This window comes from Anopheles coluzzii, chromosome 2 (genome assembly GCF_943734685.1).
Source record: "Anopheles coluzzii chromosome 2, AcolN3, whole genome shotgun sequence".
NCBI classification, from domain to species: domain Eukaryota; kingdom Metazoa; phylum Arthropoda; class Insecta; order Diptera; family Culicidae; genus Anopheles; species Anopheles coluzzii.
The window spans coordinates 15,687,861-15,713,928 of record NC_064670.1 but is presented as its reverse complement, the minus strand read 5'-3'; the positions used below and the strand labels follow the sequence as shown (position 1 = coordinate 15,713,928).

At 45.9% G+C, this 26,068-nt stretch overlaps 1 protein-coding gene across 13 annotated transcripts; it reads left to right on the top strand.

Annotated features, from left to right (window-relative positions):
* Positions 1-54: 54 nt before the first annotated feature.
* On the top strand, positions 55-25,635 carry LOC120948572 (axin). 13 transcript variants are annotated; one of them, XM_049606087.1, is made up of 11 exons: positions 56-234; positions 3,255-3,991; positions 18,785-19,229; positions 19,361-20,271; positions 21,909-22,037; positions 22,346-22,457; positions 22,538-22,672; positions 22,761-22,980; positions 23,058-23,376; positions 23,468-23,749; positions 23,854-25,635. In XM_049606087.1, the coding sequence occupies exons 3-11, from the start codon at positions 19,131-19,133 to the stop codon at positions 23,978-23,980; spliced, it is 2,334 nt and encodes a 777-aa protein (XP_049462044.1). In that variant the 5' UTR covers positions 56-234; positions 3,255-3,991; positions 18,785-19,130; the 3' UTR covers positions 23,981-25,635. The 13 variants fall into 13 exon arrangements, with proteins under 13 accessions (XP_040220999.2, XP_049462044.1, XP_040220994.2 ...); XM_040365060.2 differs by having other exon boundaries at positions 56-328; XM_040365053.2 differs by having other exon boundaries at positions 56-340.
* Positions 25,636-26,068: the final 433 nt, after the last annotated feature.

The following is a 26,068-nucleotide window of genomic DNA, read 5'->3' as shown; positions in this document are numbered from 1 at the left end:
GCGCTGGGCAGCATTCGAGACTCTGCTGTCAAAATGCAAGGGCTCGCCTGACAGCGAAGGAACGTTACTGCTCCTCGTCGTCGTCGTGGTCTGGTCGCGTTGCACAGGAGCGAGCGCGACCTTTATCATTTGCTTTCCCTTCCCTGTACCGTTGCGCGTGAAACATCGTCCCCGCGTGCTGTGAAAAGGGGAAGATGGCAATGGGACGGACTTTATTATGTTGACATCATTTCGGTGCGTTTCAGTGGTCAAAAAGTGTGTGTATCTTTATTGTACAGTGTATGTGTGTGTGTGTGTTTATTGAGATTCCCAGATCCGGATCGAAGTGGTAAAAGTTCAGGTATATCTTCCGTGCAGAGGGAAACGAAAGGGCGAACAAAAGCGGGAGGAAGAAGTGTGAAGACCCACACAAGCGAGAGCAGAAAAGAAATCGGTTTCAAACGCGCTAGCACACCAGTGCTTAAGGGGTAAGCGGCAAGGAAGGAGTATGAGTGAGAGAGAGAGAGAGCGCACGGATTTGACGTATGGTGTGTGCGTGCGTGTAAGAAGCAAGAATCAGTGCGCGGGTGCGGGAGGATACGGACGGTTGTGTTGTGTGTTTTCCGTCCGGCGACTGTGTACGTGCGACTCTGGCGCGGTTTCGCTCAGGTGGTAAGGCAACGCATGTATGTGTGCGTGCGTTTGTGCTATGCTGTGTTTTGTGTGTGCGCACGTGCATTGATGTGTGTGTGTGTGCGCGTCCGAAGGAATTTTTCGGCGCGACGGCAGCAGCAACACTGTTTCGCTTTTCTGGTGCCGCCGCCAGTGTGCTGAGGTTGTCTCGCTCTAGCGGCAGTGTGCGACACGCTCCAACCGTCCTGCTCGCACTCGCACGGTGGCTGGGGCACATGCGGTTTTTGTACGTTCGATGCTCGCAGCGATGTTTTTGTAGCGTTGTGTGTTGTTTGTGGAAAAGGGCCGCCGTCGGGCGAAGGGGGTGAAGCTGTGAGGCAGTGTGTCGCTCTGATTGTGCTGTTGTGCGTATACGCTGTGTGTGTGTGTGTATCTCCCAGTGCCCAAAAGCAGCGTGGAAGAAGACCATCCACATACACATACATACACACAAACGCACGCACGCACAGACGCAGAGGAAGGGAATAGCAGCGTGGCAGGTGTGGAAGTGGGTGAAACGCGACTGGGGAGGAGAGGGAGGGGAAAAAACGTCGTTCTCTTTTTGTGCTTCCCTTCGTGGTCGCCGCCGTGTGTCCGTCACACAGCGGGGCGGAAAGTCAATGTGCGCGGGAGAGCAGAGAGGGACACCCGGGGGTGGGTGTATTGGTTCCGCATAATCCAGCCAGTCGTCGTTGTCGCCGCCGCTGCCGCCAGCCAACGACAAGGCATCGTGCAGACCGGACCGTCTTCAAGAAAATCGCCCCGCAGAAGAACAACAGCGTGTGGTGGACGGTGAGAGTTGTCCAAAGGCAGCTTTTTTTTGTTTTCTCGACGTTTGCGGCTCGAAGCCCCGAACTATGATGCGTGTGTGTGTGTGTATCGTTCAAGGGCAGCTTAGCTAAACTTGCCGCCCGGTCGTGGTCGTCGCTGTGTGGATCTTGCTAAACAGTGGATTATGATTCCAATGTAAAGGGCCTGAGGTGTGTGGTTTTGGGACGTTTGTGACGTTGATATCTGCGCGAACGTTTGTGTGTGTGTGTGTGTGTGTGTGTGTGTGTGTGTGTGTGTGTGTGTGTGTGTGTGTGCGTGTCTACTTTTTTTCCTTACTCTCCGTCGGTTTCGATTGTGCGGAATTTTCGCGATCATCGTAGTAGCTCTCATCAGCAGCTGGTGTGTGTGGAGTGTGTGTGCGTGTCTGTGTGAACGTGTGTTTCCTACCTAACGCTTGACCAAACACTACAGTGCGCTTTCAATGGTAGGAAGATGATCTCGATCATCACCAGCTCAACGGCGAGCCAATATCCGTCCTTCTGACCAACATCAACACCAAACCGTGCGCAGCCAACCATCGGAAGCAAGCAAGGTGGTACCGGAAAAGGATGTTGGAAAAGTTGAAAAAATTAACGTAATTGAAAACAAAAAGGGGAACGAAGGGCAGATCTTCTGTCAAAGTTTATAGCGATTGAAGGAAAGGTAACCCTCTCCCTCCTATCCCAAGGCCATCAGAAATCGGTCCAAGCATGCTCTGTACGTGTCTCCTTTTGGACCAGGTCAGCCAGTAAACGAAAAGAATGGACCACCCCTTCCCTCGATCCAAGTCGGTCGTTGCACTTTATCTTAACCGAGCAATCGCTGTCACACCGATCGTAAACAAAAAAAAAAAAATCCCCCCGAAACGTCATTTGAGGTGGTATGATTTTGGACCCCATATTTATCGCAACATGTATGTGTGTGTGTGTATGCATGTTTAATGTTTGCATCCTTCGCACTTGCGTTGCACTAATTGTGCGTTGAGTCTGTCGAGGGCAGCAGCATACGATTATCGAGCAGCAGCACACCCCAAAAACCAATATCTTTTTAACCCCTTTTTCCTACCGTGCCACATTTTCCCGGAAACTTCTGGGCCGCTTCCTTGTCTCTGAGAGACGTGCGGAGAGGGAAGAGGAGGGTGGATGGCAAGGAAAACCCCATCGTTTTTTTTCGTCGTCGTCGTCGTCTTCGCTGCGCTGCATTATGGATGCTGTGGTGGCGCTCTCTGGCCGATCGAGTCTCGAGGTGCGCGGGTTGAGGTGCGGTGGGTAATTGTTTATGTTAAACCTAAAAATATAACCGGCGCGAAGTGAGAGGCCATCATTTTCTGTGCTTCCGTTCCTGTGTGCGCTCGGGGTTAGATTTTTCTCCCGAACGGTGTGGTATGCGCGCAACGCCGCGGTGTTAGTTTCCCGCGCACAGGAAAAAGCATGCGGGAAAGTTGAGGTGTGTTCCTGTTACTTTTTTGCTTTTTGGGTTTAAACCCTGTTGCCACTGCTGCTCTTCCTTCCCGAGAGAAACGATGTAAAACCGCATATGTATATTAAATCGTTCCTTCTGGTCATGTTTGGTTTATGGGTTATGTTTTTGTTGTGTTGGGCAATTCGGGTACGGCGTGAATGGTGGATCCCAGGCAATGCTGCCTAACCGAAGTCGCGCACAACCCACGTGCGGGAACAGTGCATCGAGCGACGATCGATCAATGTTTTGCAAACATGCGAAAATATAATGAACGAATCTGTTTTTGTTTTTTTTTTTTTGTTTAATGCAATGCTTTATTTTGTCTATTTCAGTCGGAAGCGGAATGAACACGTGTTTGCAGTGTAAACGGCGCTATGTTGAAAGCTGCTCTACGGTTGCGCTTACGCCACGATTGGATGGGAGTTCGGTGACACGACACCCGAAATTGCACGCAAATTGCATCGAATAACGACGGGGAATGGATACGTAGAAGATGTCGTAGTCATCGTTCAATAAGTGTTCAGGAAGAAATAAAATTCGCCCAACATGAGACAATCAGCAGAAGCAGAGTGATGTGTACGGTTCTTAGTAGCTTTCAAGCAATAACCACGTGCCTAGAAAAGTGTGTACTTTCGACCCACCAGGAACAACCACCGCTGTAGTGTACCACAAGCTTGGATGTGATTTGTTATCATTGCCCCGTGGCCCGTGGGTAATTTATGGTAAAAGTTTGTTGTTAACGAAACGTCGTTTAATCCGTTGCGTTTCGCGTGCTTTCGTGTATATGTCTCAGGAATATGTGTGAAGTGAAGTGAGCGTAGGTTTCATAGTGGCCAGGAAGTGATCCAAACCACTCTCTAGCATCCACCCACCTGAATGATAAACGGTGAGAACACGCCTTTCGATGTGTGAGATGCATGCACAACAGTGAACAACGATCGCATTGTTAAAAAGGAAGAGGAAAACGTAACCGTCTATACAGCTACCAAGTTTGCTCAAGCTGAAGGTGAAAATTCAACTATACAAGCTCTGCCACACACCACCAAGACTGCCACGCGGATTATCATCGGTAAGCACCGCCCGGAAGGGGGTAATTTTGTTTGCAAAATATAATTATTCTTATATTCGCTATGCTTCTTATTGTTTTAGCTGCACATGGGTGCCATGATCGATTGTTGTTTGCAAACGTGTGTGTGTGTGTGTGAGGTGTGTTACTGAAACGGGGAGAGAGGAGGTCATAACAGCCTCGATCTACTTAATAATCGCGCGCCTCGTGCGTTTTTTTTTCGCGATTCGCTTCAGGTCGCATGCATGTAACTATGGCGGGCCGGGCACCATGCCACCGTTTATCGCTTCACACTGATTTGCTAACGAGAAAATTAGACTATTTTTTCACACTTGTTTACTAGAGGTTGATTGCAAAATGAGCCTGCTGCGGGGTAGCCATGCACTGTGGATTGCTTCTTATGGCTTCTCCTACGTTTCTGACTATTGGCTCAGCCACAAAGAAGAGTACTTTAAAAAAAGTGGTTAAATCCTTTTTGACAAAATTTACCTGTCCAGTAGAAAAGAGTAAAAACAAAAAAAAACATCAAACATTAGGCAAGAGCTCCTATTGCCTTTGGCGCTTTTCTTCAAAGGAAAAACAGGTCCCGTTTTCTGCGGTAGACTAAAGCTACCTGTTCAACTGTTCCTGCTTGTGTCAACATTGTGCGGACGGGGGAGAGGACAATAAAACGAAGGTAGCCAGCCAGTACGGTATTACGGCGGCCACTATTTGCATTGACGCATGGCTTTAAACCGTCCGCTGCTGCCCAGTTACCCCTTAATACCCTTGTTTCCGCAAAAGGGCCGGCTTATCCCTTTTCGCTATCATCCGATGGGTTTTTCGATGAAGATAACCCGGAGAAGAATGGCATGATGGTGCGCAGAGTAAGCAGGGAGAGACGGATTATGGTGCCGTTTGGCTATTGATTTGGTGTGGTAACTAGTCAATGGAAGGATTATTTCCGTTTTCTTTAAGACATGTAGGCAATCGGTTGGGGGAGGATTTTCTTTTCCTCCGTAAGAATGATTTATGGTCGCGAGAGGAACGAACAGTAGGGTTTCGTAGGACACCCATCAGTGCTCTATGCATTTATTGTACGACGTTGTACTATATTTGTCAGGTGACTATGCTTATTTTCCACTATTTGTAGAACAAATGACTCTTCATCAAGCGAACGAACTGTGTGGAACCTCCACACACTTACCATCATTCCAAACCCAGACTCCCTGGCTCAGGTGTGTAAGTCAGATGAAAATTCAATTTCCTTCCGGTATTGTGTTGGTTTCGTTCGTTCCCCCCCCCCCCCCCCCCCATGTGAAAGCGAAGAAATAAAGCATTCGCTCGCGAACACCCTCGCTGGATGTTCGTTTGGCCGAAGCCATGCAACGATTGCAATCGATCACTGGACCGTGGCGACATTATTGAATCAACGCCGTCGTCATCGGAATCCTTTGGCAATCAGAAGAAGCGGTCTCGGGGCCGTCTTCTCTTCTTGTACCGGCTTCGGGAGGAGATTACGTGGCATAACTAACAACGTGTGTGTAGATTGTGTTGGTGGAATGCAATGGGTAACATAATATAAAAAGGTAAATTTACTAAGGAATGGGAGCGCAATAGAAATGGGGACCAGACTCACTCGATGGCTAACAAAAATTGCCCCCCGTTTTGCCAATCGAATGTGTCTCAATCAGACGCTTATCTGGCTGGGGCTGTGTGTGGGGGAGTTTTTCCTTCTCAATAGGCCCCCCCAAAATGCAGCAGCTCGATTTGATTTCAGTTCAGAGCAGAATAATCAACCGGAAGAAGGATGCCGATCTGTCACAGACATTGGAAGTAGTCGTTTGCTTGCAGCAAGGAGTCAGCATGCTTTTGCAAAGAGAATTCGACTTTTTTTCTCTTTCTTATTTTTTTTTTTGGTGCTGTACTGCTGCCTATCTGAACGACCAGCGGGAGGGAGGTTGCCTGTTTTGGACAGATTGGAGATGCCGTGCAGTGGAGGGAGCAGAAATCGTAATCGCCTGATTTTCTCCCTTCTGTCGTTGGGGATGCTTATTCACATAATTGAACGGCGACCGTCCCCTTTACTGCAAAAGAAACTGTGCGCATTTATTGGTTCGATTAATATGAAATAAGATAATCTGTGAGCAATATTCGGGCAATATGGCTTAATGTTTAATGTGCATTGCTCCACTGTAGCCGTTGCAAAGTATACATTCGTGGTAGAATTTGAATCCAAGAAGAACATATTATCGTTACGAGATTGACTTGATCATCTGTGGAGTATTGGAAGACGTATAGCAAGATCAAGTGGAACAAGCGATTAAAACGATTTAGTGAAATCACACACCATTAAATTGTGGAATTTATCTAATAAAAAATCGTTATTCCTGATAAAATCAAGATTTACATTACCCTACATTACACATTCCCTATAGTAAACGTCATTGTAATTAATGATTTTCGGTCACTGTTAAACAAATTTTTAACATATATCAAAATTAATCCAGTCAAACTATTCTTATACTTATGTCCATAGCCCTAAACGAACGCTCTTGCAATAGACGAAAAAGACAACTAGTTTTCCTCCAAATTGAACCCTTCTCTCGCCCCTCCTCGATAGACCTCCCAAAACGGAAGATGCATTTTCATCCCCATCGACCTCTCCACTCTCTCTCTCTCCTCCTCCTTATGTTTTGATGCGTACATCGTTTCCGATCGGATCGATCGTGCGAGGACGAAACGAGACAGAAACGGTGCGTTTTCGATTTTCCCTCCGTTCGTTCGTCCGTGGCGCGCATGTGCACGCGCCCCCGTAACGCTGCTTCTCCTCAGCTCTTCCGACTTTTCCCGAATGTTGGTCTTGCTTGCTCTTGTCTATGTGTGTGTGTATGTGATTATCGTAGTGCGAGCGTCAAACGCTGTCCCGTTCCCGCGCGGCATTCCCTATGATGATGATGCATAAAGTGTGTAACGATACCGAATGTTTATCCGGTGGCTCTATAACCACCCACCGGTTGTCGGAGCCGGCCTTTTTTCCATCCTCGTCGTCGGGAAGTGGAAAATGCGATTCTCCTCTGTCGCACAAGCCCTAGCTGTTTATGTGTGTGTGTGTGTGTGTGTGTGTGTGTGTGTGTGTGTGTGTGTGTGTGTGTGTGTTTAGTGATGCTGGGAGGAATGTGCGGTTTTTCGCGTACGCGGGCAGATGACGAGAAGACCACCCAGATGAATTTCGACCAGCACGGGTGTGCGTAGTGTAGTGGCATACTCTGGCGCAGTTTGTTGCTGTTCGTGATATTCCGCGCATTGTTGTACGAGCAGCTGTGAGCAGAAAGCATTTTCCTCTACCGTTTCCACAAAAAAAAACTACCAAAGGATCTATAACAGCCTCTTTGTTCGCAGTTTAACAGTGATAAGGTAGTGTTGTAGTACGTTACGAAACTCGAATAACTCCAGGATTACGCATTGATGTGAGTTTGGGGAGGTTGAAGGTGGGTACATGAATAGTGTGACGGTGGAAAAAAGCTTCCAAATGATACGAAACAATTCCCTTCACAAGCCAGCCCACAAGCTGTTTTGGGGGAGTGTAACAAGATGGTGTGGTTTCATATTTGGACGAACATTACTATGGCCCGAAAAGAGTCATGTTGATCTTATTCACAGTATTGTGACTACTAATGCTAAATCCAAATAATGGTCTTGTTTTTCTGTGACATCATAACCGTCGCATAGGTCCCCCCAGAGGACGCCTAAAACGAGTCTTTTGTGCTGGAAGTTATTGATTTCCTCCCTGCAAAACCATTTCTCTCAGCCACCATTTTCCATACAAATTCTTGATGGTGTTTGAATCTTTTGCATTTAAAAAAATCAAACGAAGTCTTGTTGTTTGCATAGGTTTGCCAAATCCTTCAAAATTATGTCACGTGATGTTGTATAAGAGTGAATTTTTCGGGTTTATGGTCGCTTTTTTGCTAATTGATAAGAGTAGAATATAGAAAAGTTCTCCCTATAGGAACATGGATCGTGATTAATACCTTAACAAGAGCCTTTCAGATATAACTTCTTCTTATTCTTCTTATTCTTCTTCTTTTGGCGTTCTTTTTGTGTGAAGCTCGCCCATGCAAGGCTGTCGAGACTTTTTAGTATGACGTAGATGAATAGTCGCTCCTTGTTACGAGGGGACTTTCCAGTTGGGAATCGATTCTATCCAACGCTTTAGGAGCTGACGCATCTCTCGAGTAGGCTACCGGAATCAGATACAAAAGTGATATTTAAAATCACAATTAATAAAAACACATTTAAACACAAATCCAGTACAGTACAGAAGTAATAGTTTTACGTTAGGCTTGGTATAATCACTATTTATTTAATACCTTGGAGGCTTGACTATTTCGAGGATTACTCATGAATAATCGAGTTAAATTCTATGGGTCATAGCTAGTATATTAGTTTATTAAAAAGTAAAAATCGAAGAAAAAAATTCATCCAATCATTTGCCGTAGCTGGACAATGCAAAAGGTTATTGAAATTTGTACATTTGTAGTGCAAAAAGTCCCTATTAATCCATAATAAGCTTCAATGTCCAAATTTTGGCTGCATAAAATAGCGAAACCGCTGAAAAAGTGTTGCTTTTTGTGGCTTTTAGATTGGTAGCAACAGAAATTCAACGTTACATTACTGCAACGACAATAATGTAAAGAAAAAACGGGTGCGCATTAAATTAGCTTACATTATTGCAGTAAACGTTAACCTTTAATAAACCTATTGCCCCGTTCCGGGAAGCTTATGAAGCTCCCTCTCATGCCTAGCGAATTAGCAAAGAAAGTTCGCACCATTGAATGGTGGTTCCGTTTTGTTTGTGAGAGGATCAGATTGCTCATATTCACTCCAAACATTGTTCTTTCGGGTCGCATTCGGACACATTGACCAGCGCCGCAGAGTCTAATAGCGTTGATGACGATTTTGGTACACGCTTGAAATCACTCAACCTCCAAGGATAATCCGCCTTGTCCCGAACGATTGGTTGCGATTTAAACGGCTTCCAGCTGTTGCGTGCCGGCTTCTTACAAAACAAACGCAAAGAAAAAGCTTTCCCATCGAACGCACACAACACGATCCTCTCCGGAACACACAGGGTGTCAATGGAAAGAAGCAAAAGTGAGCAAAGTTGACAGTTGAAAGTAAGGACAATTGCTGAGCCTCCTCTGTGTGTGTGTGTTGGTTCTTTGTGGTGTCAAAGTTCATTCCAGCTTCCTGCGACACAATTGCGTGTTGTTGGTGTGAAAAAGGACAAAATGCGTAAGGAGCAAAGGTACGCACGAAAAGCCCTTCTTCCATCACCCGGTTTGGCGACATCGACGATCATATCGTGATCGTTAAAGCGACAGACAACGACACTCATATGCGCGCTTCGCTGATCCGTTACGGCTTTTCGGAAACAATCTTCTGTTGGATGGGAGAAAGGTTTTCTCAAGCAGTAATGGCGATCAACGGGAAAAAAGTTAAAAGAAAAAGAAGGGAGAGAGAGAGAGTGCGAGCGAGTGGCTGGCAATTGAGGATCGTCACCGTTCAAGAAGAAGGTACAAAGGACTTTTTCCTGCTGCTGCTGCTGCTGCATCCTCTTTTCTCCGTGTCCCGGGGGGTGTAGTGTTTCACAAACCAATATTTCTTTCCAATTTCTTTTGTGACTTATGAAAACCATCTGCCTGTTGTTTCTCTGTTTGTGTCGTTGGACTTGCTGTAGTAAGCTCACCAAAGGGAATTGAGATGTTTGATGTTTGGAGGGCCATAAAATGACTTTTAACAAGTTGTTGCACAGGGACACGGTAGTCTCTGTGTCAACCACGGCCTAGGTAGCTCTCGGTGTGGTGTTTAGCGGGAGTTAAACCTCCCCCTTTTTTACCCCGAGCCGTTTATTAATGACTTCATGTGGTGGTTGGCGCGAAAGAAGTGGGAGTCTGGCTAAATCTCCCATTACTGAAGGCGTTTAGTGCCGATTTTACTCTTTGACTGGTATGTGTGGAATGGTACGGGGGGTAGTTCCAGGACTTTGCAACGAGCGTGCACCGCAAATGTGCAATCGAATGATCGGACGCGATCGTGAGGAGAGGACACCTTTTGGCCGATCGTGAGAGAAGAGGGCGCAGGGTGTGGTGTGGGAGGGCGTATTCGTTGGGGGTAAGTCTAGTCATCTTTTTTTTTCTTTCCTTCCAACCAGTCAGTCCGGTTGTAGAAGAACGCAATGGAGGAAAATAGGAGGAGGAAGAAGAAGAAGAAGCAAAAACGAGTATAAAAATAAAGTTTAAAATACAAAAAAAAAACGCAGCAACGAAACCGCGCGTCGCGACATCAAAGTGGAATCGCTGTGCGTTCCCCCCGTGTGTTCCGTGCGGTCCTAATGAATGAGCGGGTGATGATGGGTGACGAAAGGGAAGTGGAGGTTGGTAAGCAAAAACCCGGCATTCGTTTTGTTGTGCCGGCGAAAGATCAAAGAAACAAGCCACAGAACGAAAGGGCCCCTACTCAAGAGCGAGCGCACACTCACACATACACACATGCGAGAGACAGCGCGAACGCGGGGGTCACAAGGCGCATCAAGGCGACCAACTTCGACACATATGCACCACCACCACGCGCGCCACCATCATCAGCGTACACACCCGGTGCAAAAACATAAAGGGAAGAGCCGGGCACAACACATTTTTAATGTACACTCGCCGCCGGGAGAGGTGTGTGTGTGATCGTGCGAGCGCCCACCCGTTCCTCCCTCGCAATCTCCCCCCCCCCCCCCCCCTTTGTATCGGTGGTGATGGGTTGTTGTATCTCATTGCCGCCACCAGTCCTTTACCTTCACCAACCGCGTTCATCAAAGTTGCGTGTGTTTCCTTCCTCTCTTGCGCTTTGAGTTGTTGGCGTACGGTTGGTATTGAAACGCTTTTTCTTTTTTACTCCCAGACCTGCAACATAACCTTCTGACACGGATAGAGCGCTGGGATGGGGCGGCATGCAGCGCTAGTCGTAGGTCACGGTTGCTGGCGGAAGGCGGGCAGCTAGCCCGCGACGGTGACAGATCGTCTCCAAATTCAATCCCCGACAGTGCGTGCGGTCGTCGGAGGGGGGGGGGGGGGGGTGAGAGCAAAGGGTGCAACTGAAATTCCCATGGGGGTGGTGGCGGCTGGTTGTGTGAAAGGAAAAACATTGGAAAACAAAACAAAGCATAATTTCACACATAAAGCAATTTTCACTTTGATCGTTTATCTTTTGCTCGGAGTAGCATTCATTTTTCTCACTCTCGTGCGCGCGTTCTCCTTCTCCCTCTATCCCTCTCTTCCTCTCCATCTATCTCTGATTTGTATCTTGCGCAGGGGGTGAACATTTTCCCAAGATGATCCGATCGTTGGGAAGAGTTGGTGATTGGTGATCATGCGGTCGAAAGCAACTGCGGTCGAGCGCCGCGAGCGCGCGATTGTTTAAATTGTGGTCGAATTTTGTTTTGGGAGCAGAAGTTTGAGTTGTTTTTTTTTTTTGGGAAGCAAAGATTAGCAGGAAAAAGGATGTCTGAGTATGTGTGTGCGCCAGTGTGTCACACACATCAAACGACAGCCGGCAAAACAACTGCCCAGCCAGTGGAAAGCTGAACTAATTGATCGATCGAACAACACACACACACACAGGCCATGCGAACCTTCAAAGGGATCATTCACGGTTTCATCACGGAACTTCAAAGGCAAATTCAATTTTCGAATGTTTTTTTTGTGTTTTTTTTTACTATTTTTTCAGGACCTGATTTGTGCACCAGATTTGCAATTGTCGTGGACTATTTTTAATCAATCATCTCGCCGTTTGTCGGGGCGGCGGTACAGCTCCGCTTGATGTGTGTCACTGACTTGACCGGATTTGGGGAGTCGTTCATCGTGTGGCTTTTATTGCCCGCACACGGTGTAATACAGAGGTCAACAAGGATCGCGCGTTTTTCTTTGCGCTTGTTCAATCCGCATCGCCCGTCCACAATCAAACGTGGAATCGTGATTTTATTTTAGGTTGCCCCGTTGAGGCAGGCTGTGGCAGGGCCTGCTTTACTATTTTTAAAAACATACAAGCCCCCTCCCCCCCTCCTCCCTATCAGTTGCGGGTCTCTGACACTGGAGTGGAGGGGAAGAGGGGGGGGGGGGGAGGGGGATTGGGTGGAGACGGAAATAATTATATTGAACCCGATCGGCAACCGTCATTGATTTATTCGCGCATTCGCGACGCAATGCTTTGTGTGTGTGTGTGTTGCTTTGATGCAGTGTGGCAGCAGCGCATGGCGGCGGCTTTTTTGATAGATAATGTGTGTGCGATTTTTTTTCTCCGCCTGCGCTCCCATGATAGTGCCGCACGGGCGAGTGCATTATTGTTCCATTCTGGGTCGGTTTCCTCTGGGCGGGACGGACGGTGCGTTTAATTTATTTATTTTTTTTTTTCGCGCAAGCTTTCCGCCTGTCGCCGCCGCACCGGGAGATGAGGAAGACGCGATCCTCCATTGCATATACTTGCGAGGATGGCAGAGAGGAAGTTTGGGTCAGTTCTGCTGGTGACGACGCTGTTGTTGTTTCTGGTCGTGGTGATAACGCTGAAAGAGTAATTAATTTTCAGATTTTTTTTGTTTTCCTGATTAATCAAATTATAACTCTCTTTTAAAAAGATCCTTTGTCGTCGGGAATTCATGCACTCGATAAAAGAGCTATCGATTGTACATTTTTATACCTTCCTAAGGAACAGTTGTAACAGGTAGGCAGAACATTGTTTGGCCTATGGTAGTAAAACTCAATTTTTTTGGGTTATTTTTTTATTTTTTTATTCAACATATATCCCTTCCAGAGTACAGATACATCAATTATAGTGAGCTTTCAACTTTTTGATACCATTTTTACGTAGTAAGATTTAATACTTTGCGTCAGAATACAACGTCGTAAATTTCTTCCCAGTAAGCTTTCTCTTGAGATAGGAATGCAGGAAATAGTCGCTGGGATCCAGGTCTGGAGCAATTCATAGTCCAACTCATATTTTGGCAATACTAGTTAATTTGGCCAGATTACAGGGCTGCGCAACTAAATTTCAAAGATCTCCTTTTTTTTTAAAGAGTACGCCGGAATTAATGGCCTTGAAACCCAAATCAAATAAGGTACTTAAGACGACTTCTAAATAGACCTAAAAACAAAACCCATACTGGACCTATAATAAACCCATACATACTGGTCCTGGAACCATTCATGAACCCATACCGGTCCTGGAACTGATACTGAACTCATATCGCTCCTGAACTGATACTGAATTCATATCGAACTTGGTACTGATGCTAAACCCATACTGATGCTAAACCTGGAACCACTCATGAATACATATCAGTCCTGAATCTGAAAATAAACCCATAAAAGACTTGGAACTGATAGTGAACCATAAATGTTCAAAAACCCATTCTGATCCCAAAATAGCTCCCGATTACAATCATATTCAAGGACAGTATCTGGATCAGGTTTCGGATTCGGATTTCGAACGATGCTTGGACCTGGTATGGCTAGAACCGATACAATTCCAATTCCAGTCGACAAACCGTACCCGGTAGAAAATGTGCAGGAATAGCGTAGAAATTAGCTTAGGGATCAGGAAGGCAGCCTTTTTGCATATGGAGCTTTGTCATATCCAAATATTCGTGAACGATATGTGTAAAACGTTGCTTTGTTATCTTTAGCGTGTCAGCTTTCACGATCAACTTCATTTTACAGTTGTTTTTAATGATTTTGTAACTTTTTTTTATAGTTTCATCGGTAACCTCCTCTTTTGGAGCGTCCACTGTGTTTATCACCCTCAGTGCTCATTACGATACGTTTAAACTGACTTAGTATACCCATGCGTAAAGTTTGATTTTGATAAGCTCTAGTGGCCGAAAACTCTTCATTAAACCATCTTTTTACTTCTATTTAACGACAAGTGAAAACTTTATTCTTTTCCATGATTTTTCAAAACACAAAAGTTGCTTCACATAAATTGCTGTAATTCACAAAGTAACTGACTAATTGCCGTCAAATGTTGATACAATTCATTTGAAGGTTAGTACAAAATATAAATAATATGAATTTAATTCTGATGTTGCTATCTATGTGTTAGGCCAAGCAATGTTCAATCGACGAATGGTGTGTTGTATCGTGTTGATTGCAACTCAATGCAGGAAAAAGGGGAATAATTACTATCTATCAATTATTTACAATACAATACAATATGCATTTTCTCAGTGCCTCTGCACCAACGAGACCGAACATCAACAGCAAGTCGAAAGGTGTTCGGTTTTTTAATTAATAAACCGCTGTTGGTTATGTGCGCGCATGAACATCCCCTTGTATTATTCGACCAACTGTGTGTGTGTGTATGTGTTTGCTGAATGACTCATAAACTCATCGATGGGCACTTTCATGAGCATTCGTCCGTGGAATAGGGACTTATCTGCAGCCGGAGCGGTACAATATTGCCACTGGGACGGTTCCCATCAGCAGCAGCAGCAGCAGCCGCCACTCTTGCTCACCCTAAATTATGAACTTTTCGAATGTGTGTGTGTGTGTCTGTGAGCGAAGCGTTTGAACGAAAATGTATTATTTTCATCTGAAATGCTCATCATTATACCGAAACGCAGTAGCGTGTTCTATTCAATAAGACATTGTGTTAGGCCACTGCTGAAGAAGGAGAGATATCATGTGTTTGGCTTTCCTTACGACAGGCTAAGGTATTGCTTAAACATCAACATAATGCACCAACACCGATGTACGCTGGCTCCGGGTTGCCTGTTATTGCTTTCGTCAATGTTCGAGAACTTAAGCCGAGCCCGGAATTATGAGCCCCGTTTCCCTTTTTTTCATAAAAATATGATCCCTGTTCTCTTTCCTGTTGCTGCTGCTGCTACGCGAAGGATTAACGCCGGGTACCGTTTGGCAAGGTAGCCAAACCCTCCCTGCCCACGGATTGTTAAAAGGAAAGCAGAAATTCTACACAGTTCAATGAACGCACTGTGTTGTAGGTTTTTGTTTGCTATTTGTGTAGTTGTTATATTTAAAAAAAAATATTAACATTTAAGCTATTTTTGCTTCCATTTTACTCGCTTGGCCGAATGCGGCACAACACGTCGATTTCCTATTTCTCCCTCCCGTTTCCTTTCATTACGATTAAACCCTCCGGCGCGATATAAACTGTGATTTGGCAAATTGGAAAATTATCTTGTGCTAGTATTGCAAAAAAATGGAAAATCCGTCTCACTCTCTCGTCCCTTTGTGCCCCGGAGGGGTGGAAGTTGTGCTAGTGGCGCCGGAAATGTAATTCCTCTCACGGTAGCTACTACGCGGGGGAAATTTTCAAATATACTTTCTTGGCGGGCGTTTAGAAAAAGGGGGAAAATTTGTTTTTCCTGCTGTCAGTTGTGTGATGGTTGGATTGAAGGAAAAATACAACCCACGAATCGCAGTATAATGGCGGCCCCTCGAACCCTTTTCATTCCACTGGCTGGTATATCAATACTCAGTGTCCTTATCTCGTTCACTCTCTCTCTCTCTCTCTCTCTCTCTCTCTCTCTCTCTCTATCTCTCTCTCTCTCTCTCTCTCTCTATCTCTCTCTCTCTCTATCTCTCTCTCTCTCTATCTCTCTCTGCGTAACACGGCTGGAAGCTAATTGCACACGCACCGGCGGCTGTGTTGTGCTGATGCTGCTGGTGCCAAATCACAGGACTCTACTCCGTCCCCGGGGCAACGATCCTTTCCAGCTGGGTCGCAAATTAAAGTCAAGTAAATTATAATTTAATCTCTTCCGCCTGTATTACTGCACGGAGGCACAGGAGGGAGAGCCTGTTTTACATTCGTTAAATGGATTCGATGCATCTACTGGATGGGTTTAGTTGTTGGAGGTTTTTAAAATTTAAATTGTTTTCTTTCCTACAATTACCGTTTTACTGGCTGGCATTGTTGGGCAGTAAAGTAATGTTCATTTCTGTACAACCATATTTTATTGACCTGTTTTTGCTGTTTTTATGTCATGACATCGAACCAACCTTCACCCATTTGCCGACATAAAGCGCGGGTTCTGTTGTGCCTGAAACAGTCGTAAAATGGTACCATTGCAAATTAGTGACTGCAACAACCTGATCGGGTTCGGTTTGTTCGGCTTCACCCGGCAGGCCACACTATCATAGTGTAATGAGCAAAGATTTTTATGGTTCCGCGTTTTTGAAGAATGCAACTTAGAGAGAGACGGAGACGATCTTCCATCACCTCCGGGCGCTGCTCTGGGATGTGTGTTGTGCGGCAGGTTTTGCAAAGTCCCCACACAACATGATCCTGCTAGGTTAAGGTGGTCGCTTTTTGTGCCATAAATATGTTTCATTGCGCCTGACGGAGGGTTTCTGAAATTGATTTGCACATCATTTGCATTTGTTGTCCCGTATACGGAGACCGCTGATGGCGATAAATGTAAATGTACTTAATTATTATTTTGCCCATAGCGGCATATAAAACGGTTTGATTGATAGAATTTTAGACTAGCGTGCAATTGAAAAATTGTATGCATGCGCTGTAAAGTCATATACTGTGATGTGTTAATACACTGCCGATCCCGTGGTACAGTCGTCAACTTGTACGACTTAACAACATGCCCGTCATGGGTTCAAACTTCAAATGGACCGTGCCGCCACATACGTAGACTGACTATCTGGCTATGGGGGGAAATCAATTAGTCACTGAAAGCCAAGCCCACAAGTAGTGGTACAGGCGCAGGCCTTGGCCGACAACGGTTGTTGAGCCAAAAGAAGAAAGAAGTTTATACAATGCATGCATTTATTGCTTATATTTTATAAATTGAACGAATATCTCTTGCATGTTTGTAGAACTTTAATCAAACTTTGATGTAATATTCTACCGATCGAAGCGCTTTTGGATGTTTGATGTATACCACCATACAAGGTGTTGACCATACAAGGTGTATGATGTGTTTATTTTTTATTATTTTTATTCTTTTAAATAATAGCTTGTGATTAATCTGTATCACAAAGGTCGCAGTAAAGTCAGTTAAATCCACCTAGTATCATAACTCATCGTCATTTTATCGTCAAAGTAAATATTCCCGTCCTTTTAAAGATTAAACATTAAACCTTAACATTTCAAGAAAGGACTATATTTTGATAATATTGCGTCACATTATCAAAATGTCGAATTTTATTCTTAGTAATGCTTTTTATTTTATTTATTTTTGTTCTTTGTATCATAATCATTTTCACACACATCTTCTACATAGCATTAACTTAAAGATATGTTTAATTATCTTTAAGGACACCATAACAGCGATGCAGTGTTCTCCCAATTGCTGCCATGCAACTGGTGAAGAAGTCGTCGCCATTTCGGCACGATAATTATTCAAATCAACCCTCCCACCGTTGTTGTCTCCCTTGGCAACGAGCTCTTGGCAATGTAAGGGAGATCTTGTACCTTGTTCAACCCTCTTGTACATCAAGCACACGACGACGCATACTTGTCAATGTTTTGTCGTGCGTCCTTGATCCGCCATCATGAGGCAACAGCAGCTCTTTAGCAGCAGTCCCTCAGCCCGGTATGCGAAATCCTGGCGGCGGCCATTTTAAGCCCCGTTTTGCGCCGGTGATTCGTCCTGCCGCACAACCAATTGCACGGGTTTCTACGCGTCCTCTGCTGCTGCTGCTGCTGTTACAGCGACGGTCGTCCTTCGGCATTGTTTTTGTCGCTCCCCGGCCGATGGATAGAAGAGAGGAGTGCTTTAAACTGAAGTGCCTGTTGTTGTCCGTCTCCCCTCTGTCTCTTTTTCGCATTTTAAGCAAAAACGCCGTTGATATTTGCACAAAAGACCAACAACAGGGTAGGGAGCAACACAGGGAAAATAGGGATAAAATTAAAACTGCTCTGCCGTTAGTAAATTAGGGCGATTTTCGAGCTCCTTACAGTCGACAAAATGCGTGTGTGTTTGTGTGTAGTGTGCCCCCGTGTGTTCTGTTTGCATTACTTCTTTAATCCCTTTTCAATTTAATTCCCCAGTTCGATACGAAATAGAAGGCTTGGATGGTGTGCTTGTGTGCCGCTGCATGATGTTTCTCCACGCATCACGTGTAATTCCATTTGATTTTTTAATATACAAAGGAAAAGGAACACAAATTTCCGCCATTGTGCTTCCTGCAAGTGGGGGAGTTTGAAGCTGTTCCAAATTGCAAAAGGCACTTTTATTGGTATTGCTATTGTAATTTTCTTCTCAAAAATAAATAAAGAGACTCGTATAAATTTCGTTTTTTGTAATACGTTTTGCCTCAATCTCGCTCAAGAGTAATGTACGAATCGTGGATACAACAAAAGACAAATGAGAGAAGAAGCTTCGTCCTTTTTGGAACATATTCCCCCTTTTAATAAATGCCGTGCGAGAAATGAGCGGGAACTCATGGGCTCTTTCCTAGCAAGGGACGACGATTCTACAGCCCCGGCACAAGAAAAGGTGCAACCAGGCGTGGAATATTTCATAAATTCGGAACCGTAAAATGATTGACGTTTTAATAGGATTTAAGCTGCGCCGTTGCCGGGCCCGGGTATGATTGCAAACTACAGAAGCTCTTCGTTTATTTTTTGGCTATACACGTACCTTGCAATTCTGAACTCAGAGCAAACGAATTGGTGCAAGCGTATATTTCTAATCACTTCCAAATTACAAATTTCCCTCTGTTAGTTTTCTCTTCAGAAAGTCGTATTAATGATTAATGTATGTTTTTTGGTTGCTTTATTTACTTCCAGATATTGCCAACCGATTGTTTGCCCGAAAAATACAGAGAGAGAGGGAGAGAGGGCGAACGACGACTGCTGCCTTTTCATATACGACTGATAACTGAGACTGGAACTTACGTGACGATTGTATCGTACGGCCATCGGATAAGAAAAAACAACAACACAAATCATTAAAACATTACCGAGCTTGTCGGCAGGCCATCAGCGCGGCCATCTCACATTGATTGAGCCAAAGTGGCAAAGACCGCCCTCCCCACTCACCCCTACTCTCCTTCCCTTCCATCAAACCGGGATCGATCGTTGTGGTAGGATCGAGTTTCGCCGGGGTTAATCTTCCCAGTGCAGCGCATTACCGATGAATCAGCAGCAGCAGCAGTATTTCCACCAGAAGTTTGATGACTTTCACAGCAGTGGACCGAGACCGCCCGTGCCCGGAGAGGAAAGCCGCCGGAAGGTAGGCCTATATTGTGTGGGCTGTGCAGTGTTATTTAGCAAACTGGCCTTTCCACCGCAAAACGCCGCTGAACGATCCTCTGTTCGATCTGTTTCATAGTTTTCTTCTTCTTCTTCTTCCACCTTATTCAGATGACGGAAACGTCACATTCGGATCGAACTCGGGACGGTTCGCCCCCGGCGTACGTGCGCTGGGCGCAGAAGCTCGCCTACCTGCTGGAGGATGGCGACGGGGCCGAACTGTTCAAGCGCTACGTGGAGCTGGAGGGCGAGGAACCGTCGAACCGGCTCAAGTTTTACTTCGCCTGCGAGGGCCTCAAGCAGCAAACCGACGCGGACAAGGTGACGCAGCTGATCGGGGCCATCTACCGGCGGTTCCTCAAGAAGGCCCAGCCCGGCTCGGAGCTGTACGTGAACGAGTCGCTGCGGAACTTTATCAAGGCGGGGCTGAAGAATGAGCTCGAGCTGACGCCGGACATCTTCGACCAGATGCAGGCGGACGTGGCGAACATCATCGCCGAAACGACCTACCCGCACTTCCTGCAGTCCGACCTGTACCTGCAGTACGTGCAGAACATGCAGAGCTCGAGCAGCAGCAGTAGCGTGATCGGCAGCGGCAGCAACTGCAGCCTGGTCGCGGCGGCCTCGGGAGCGCCATCGGCGGGCGGTGGTGGCGGCGCTGCGCCCGGCTCCTCGAACGCTGGTGTTGCATCACAGCAAGGAGGCGGTGGTGGCGCAGCTGCCGGTGGTAGTACCGGTGCGGGTGCCTCCTGTTCGCTCACCAGCAGTAGCTCGACGTCCGAGCTGTTCCTGCACAGTACGTCCGCGCTGCCAACGGTGCACGAGGATGCCGAGCTGGCGAATGCGGACTCGATCGAGCAGCTGTACGGTGCCACGGGACCGGGCTTGGACAGTCATATGGCGCTGGTGGGTCCACCGCTGGTGCCGGCGGCCACCGCCTCCCCGTCCAAGGTTCCGATGACGCTCACGAAGGACGCACTGATGGCGACGCAGAAACGCCGGCTGGAAATGAGACCACCTGGGTAAGCGGGGAAGGAATGTTAATCTTGAATGTTGTTGTTGAATCTCCCCCACTCGTGTTTGTGCTCACGCGTGCTGTTGTGTCAGGCTATGTATCCTGAGCTTTTGTTTTGCTTTACTGACTGATACTTGCGGTTGTGTGTGTGTGCGTTTAAATCGAACGTAAGCTAAAAAATGATCCCAAAAATGGGAAAAATGTTCGTCGATTGGGTCATCCATGTGCGGTAGGGACAGCGTCAAGCGCGTTGAAGTAGCGTTGCTATGCGACGCGCGAATCAGCTTACAACTTGTTGTTAATCGAACGTCATCCAATCGGTCCCAATTCATGTCGCGTGCAGCTAATTAAATTTCGTTGTACAGGAAGTAAAGCGCAACGTTTTTGTCTGTTTTGGCCGTTTGCGCTCACGAATCTCCTGGTACGTGCTCGCCCATGGCAACCGTGATAGCACACTGCCACACTGCCGCCGCACACTAGACCTGAGCATTGGCTTCCTCTGCCACTAATTAATTAGCGCTGTGTTGTGCTACTTAGAACTATGTTTGTGTTTTGTTTTGTGTTTTTCTCTCCATTACCATAATTCAGTTGTGTTTTCTGTTTCTTTTAATTGCTCTCTTTCTTTTTTCCTTTCTTTTCTTTCCATTGAACCTATCCGCGTTTGCGTGTTTTGCTACCGAACCCACATTTGCATCCTCCCGTGGCCTCCCCCGTCCCCTCGTTGGCGATGTGTATACCCCCACACTTCCCATTTCTGGCCCCATGTGTTACGGACACCAAAATTTGGAACCTTTGCTGTTTGCATCCTTTGTACGGTTGATGCAAAATGCTCCACGAAACTCGAAACTGTACACAATTTTCTTCCTTTTCATATTCATCGCTCGCCTTTCGCACATCCTGGCATTTTGTGTGTGTCTGTTTCTGTGTATCTGTTTCTTTGTGTTTGTGTGTGTATGTGTCTTTATTGTTGCCGGCATACCATCTCTACTACGCGTTTGCGCATGTGCACATCATCGCCCCACGTCATCACCAATCATACAAAAATCCTCGAACACACACACACACATACATACACTCACGCGCATACATCCTCATTCCTGGTTCGTCCTGTTGCGTTACGGTTCCTGTCCTTGCGCAACCGAATGCTGCTTCTAAATTTAAACGGTCTTGATGTGTCTGTGTGTGTGTTTCTGTCTGTCTGTCTGTACGCGATACCAACGAATGGTGTTGTGTGCGCTCTTTCATACTTCTGATTTTACGATTCGGTTCCTCCCCTTTTTTTGGTGCTGGACGGAACCTTCCATATTTTAAAATCTCCCCTACCATTAATGCTCTCTTTCGTGCGTATACACACATTCGCGCAACCATGCTGCACACACTCCCAATGCACGCGCTGTGCATGTCCTGTCGGCAAATGGGCTATTGATGGACATACTCTGCTATGTGCGGATAATTTGCCGTCGGGAAAATGGGTTTGCTAATTAACTTGCCTGACGCGCGCAAAAATCAACCCACCATCACCCACACTTTTCTCCGATCGGATCTGATCCCTTTCCTGTCTGTCCCTAACCTTCTGTGTGTTCCGAAACACTGTGAAACTCATCAAATAAAACCAATCGCCATCCCATCCCTCACCGCATGCAGACCACGCGGCTACTCCGTGTACACCGCCTATGCATCCTATAATCCGGTGTCGCGGCGTGACTCAGAACTGGCCAGTCTGAGCTCCGGCCGTACCGATTCCGATACGATGTCGCTTTCGAGCATCTCCACGTAAGTTATGATTTGTTTTATGTTTCTTTAACGATTTTGTTTTTTTTTGTTGCTCATCATTTATGTAGTTTTTCGTTTGTTCTTAACATTATACTTTGTTTTGATTTCATTTACGTTTAATAAAATATGAAAATGACTGATTTTACTGGAATCACGATGATGGATAGTTAATTTTCCTATACAGCAGTTAACGTTTGGTTAACTGTAGAATAACATGAACCTATCACAACCCTATCGATGCATTTGCAGCAACTGTTCCTTCTATCGTGCTCTATCTTTTAACTCTGCTTTACCACTCCACTCCACAGCGATGGTCGGCCACATTCGCAGCGGAAACATCACCATCATCATCATTCGTCGATAGAGCGAAGAATGATGCGTGAAAATGCCTTGACCAACGAAGAGGTCGATACGTTTGCGGTACGTACAGGCGATGAATTATCCACCCAGACGGTCAGTGTGTAACAATGAACACCATCTTTGTTTGTTCTTAATTGTAGATAATTCCACGCACCCACCGGCACACGCAAAAGCAACCGCCGCCGATGGAGTTTGCCAAGATTCTGATCAACAAGCTGGAGTGTGTGGCCCGCGAACAGGAGAAGGATGAAGTGTTGTGCAAAAAGATGCAGGAGGTAAGAGAGCAAGCAACGGTCGGCGTTTCTTTTTTTTTTTTTTGCATACTTCTAAGCCAGTCCTTTCTATGGTGCAATTAATGTTTAGGCCGAACTGTCCGATCGATCGCAGAACAAGGTGCTAGCGGACGCGATCCGGCAGAAGCTGCAGGTGGACGACGACAACGATCAGGACATTCTGGACCAGCACGTGTCGCGGGTGTGGTCCGACCTGACGCCCAGCCGGTCGCCCGGCACGATGTCACCCTGCCCGCCGAACATGATCGGTTCCCGCTCGCGTCGCCATGAGTTGGCCAGCTTTGGAGGAGGTACAATGGTGGTTTTATCTCGCGCACTCAGCATAAAACTAACCTGTTTCGTTACACTTTCTCAAACCCAATCGCAGCACAATCGTCGATGCGGCATTCGAAATCAATGCCGGAAGGACATCCGCTGATGGGGCCGCCGATGCAACCGATGACCATGCAAATGTCGTCCGGTTCGCGCAAGCTGGCCAACAAATGGCCCTCGGTCAATACGGACAGCGGCATCAGCCTGTTCTCGACCGACACGCTCACGAAGCACAGCAGCAGCGGCGGTGGCAGTCGGGGCGAGCTAAGCCTCGGCAGCAGCTCGCGCCCACTGTCGCGCACCATGCACTCGGACATGCACACGGCAACGCTGCTGCAAGAATCTAGCCGCCGATTGGAGGACGAAACGCGACGGTATGTGTTCCTTGTTGTTCGTACGCGCATCAAAAGAGGGTTGGTTTTAATCTTCCTTTCTTTGGCTTTGTCGTCACATAACTCTCTGTAGATCGAAACGCTACCAGTACCCGCAGCAGGCCAGTGCAATCCAGAGCATGCCCTTACCGCCGGTACCGTCGATGACGTCGTCGGGCAGTTTCGGTAGCAGCCTTCCGCCGGCCATGCCGCCACCGCCAATCCCTGCCAAACCGAGCCAGGCCCCGAACGAGTTTACCATCGTGGTGTACTCGTTCTGCGACGAGGAGGTCCCATACCGGATAAAGATCCCCGGTACGCAACCGCCAACGCTGAAGCAATTCAAGGACTACCTGCCCAAGAAGGGAAACTATCGGTAAGTATCTGGGGTTTAATATAATGGGTTATATTAATGGGTTTAGTATAATAATTTATTTCATCTATTTTTGTTTGTTTGCTGTGTTTGTCTCCGCCCTGCAGATTCTTCTTCAAAACGCGCTGCGAGGACCTGGACAATCCTGTCATACAGGAGGAGGTGAACAGCGACAGCGAACCCTTGCCACTGTTTGAGGGCAAGGTGATGGGTACCGTGAAACCATCGGAATAAACAACGCCCGTCCGACTACTACTCCCCTTCCGCTCCACGTGCACTGCAAAAGTCCAGTGTCTTGCGGGTAGTGGCAGTGTTTTGGGGCCAGTTGTGTGTGGTAAGTTAGTCGGCCCAGCGCCCAGACAATGCTACAGTACGCAGAAGATAAAAGTGTAAGGCTTCCATTAGCATTTATTTTAGGGTCGTAGCAAAATGTGTCGACGGGTTCGAACAAATGGCAATTCTCATTTGGGGCACCCGTACAGGCTTCCACAAAAAAAGAAAATAAAACAAATACAAAACAAAATTGAAACATATTAACCACAGGGTCACGGAAGAAAGGCACTGCTAAAGGTAGTAGAGACACGTATAAATAATGCCAATCGTGCCTTTTTTTTATAATACATACACCCACATTCTTACCAGATGGCGAAACCACGAAAAAAGAGCAGTCATAATTTAGCAGCCAACGTTTGAATGTTAAAAGCCTTGCTCTTTTCCCTTTTTTCAACTAATAATTTTTCGCAAACAATTGGCATATTAAATTGATTTTTAGAGTATCAAAATAAAATCTAAATTGTATGACTAACAGAGTGACGCAAAGTGAGTGATTAAAACGCGCGCGCAAAGCAAAAAAACATCAAACGGCACACGACTGATTTGACACGAGCAAACGAAATCAAATTTGAATGTATATCAGTATTTTAAAGCGCGTCTAATACTATGGTGTTCGGCAAAACGAGGGAGCAAACAACAGGGAAGAAAGTGTAAGGAAAGAAAGGAGATAGATATTTAGACGTATTTTCAACTACATCACAAATTGTTCGTCAAAAATTTATAGTTTTTCTAATGAAAATTAAAACCATTTAAGTGTGTCGAATAGAAGAGGCAATGCTGATGATGGCGAGGTGCGGTTGTGGTGGATATGATTTTGGGTTTATTTAGCAAAAACGGTTATGCAGCAAACCGGGAAGAGTAGAAACCACCGCTCCTCCAGCAACACTTAAAATTGTCACACTGTCACACTATTACAATCGTTTTTAGCGGTAAACAGGCGAATAGTATGACCCCCGGACCCGTTGAAGGTCGTGCATAGTAGGGTATAGCCGGAATAGAGGTAGTTAGTTGTATTATGTACATTGGTTATTAGGCTCCTCTGTTCGATTCGTTATCTTACCCACTAACGTACACAGATGTACATAATTTCGCGCGTTGAAATGCGTTAGTCACATGCAGTAGTTTCAATGCGATGCTGTCGCCATCACTTCAGGAACCATTGCATTCAGCAATGGATCTACATCGAGATGTGTCTACAAGCGCGTGTCAAATACCGCCACCACCACCACGACCACCACTTCACCTCTTTAGGTCAGACCGTAGGCCTTACCTTAGTAGCGAGTTAACTGGGAAAGAGAGTAAAACACAGTGTCCACGAGGGGGCTGAACGATCGAATGAACGGATAATAAACGGCATCGAAAACGATCGATACGATAGGGTAAAACAATTGAACGCGTTAAGTACACAGAGAGAGGAAGAGAGAGAAATGGAAGGAGATAGAGAGAGAGAGCTATATATGTATACATGCACGTATGTATATTTATAAGTCTAGTATGTATACATTAATGCAATAGAGAAACGAGGATTAGATGATAAAACAAAATATAATTGCTTACAGGGTTTCCCACGATTTATTGGTTGGTTCCCACGATTTATTGGTGCGTTCCCACGATTTTTTGGTCATTTCCCATAATTTTTTGGTAGCAACCCACGATTTATTGGTCGGTTCCCAAATATTATTGGTCGGTTCCCAAATATTATTGGTCGTTTCCCAAATATTATTGGTCGGTTCCCAAATATAATATAATATAATACCGACCAATAATATTTGGGAAACGACCAATAATATTTGGGAACCGACCAATAATATTTGGGAACCGACCAATAAATCGTGGGTTGCTACCAAAAAATTATGGGAAATGACCAAAAAATCGTGGGAACGCACCAATAAATCGTGGGAACCAACCAATAAATCGTGGGAAACCCTGTATTTAAAATGAACACATTCTCTTGTATTGTCTTAATGGAGTATATTTTAGTTGTTTTTG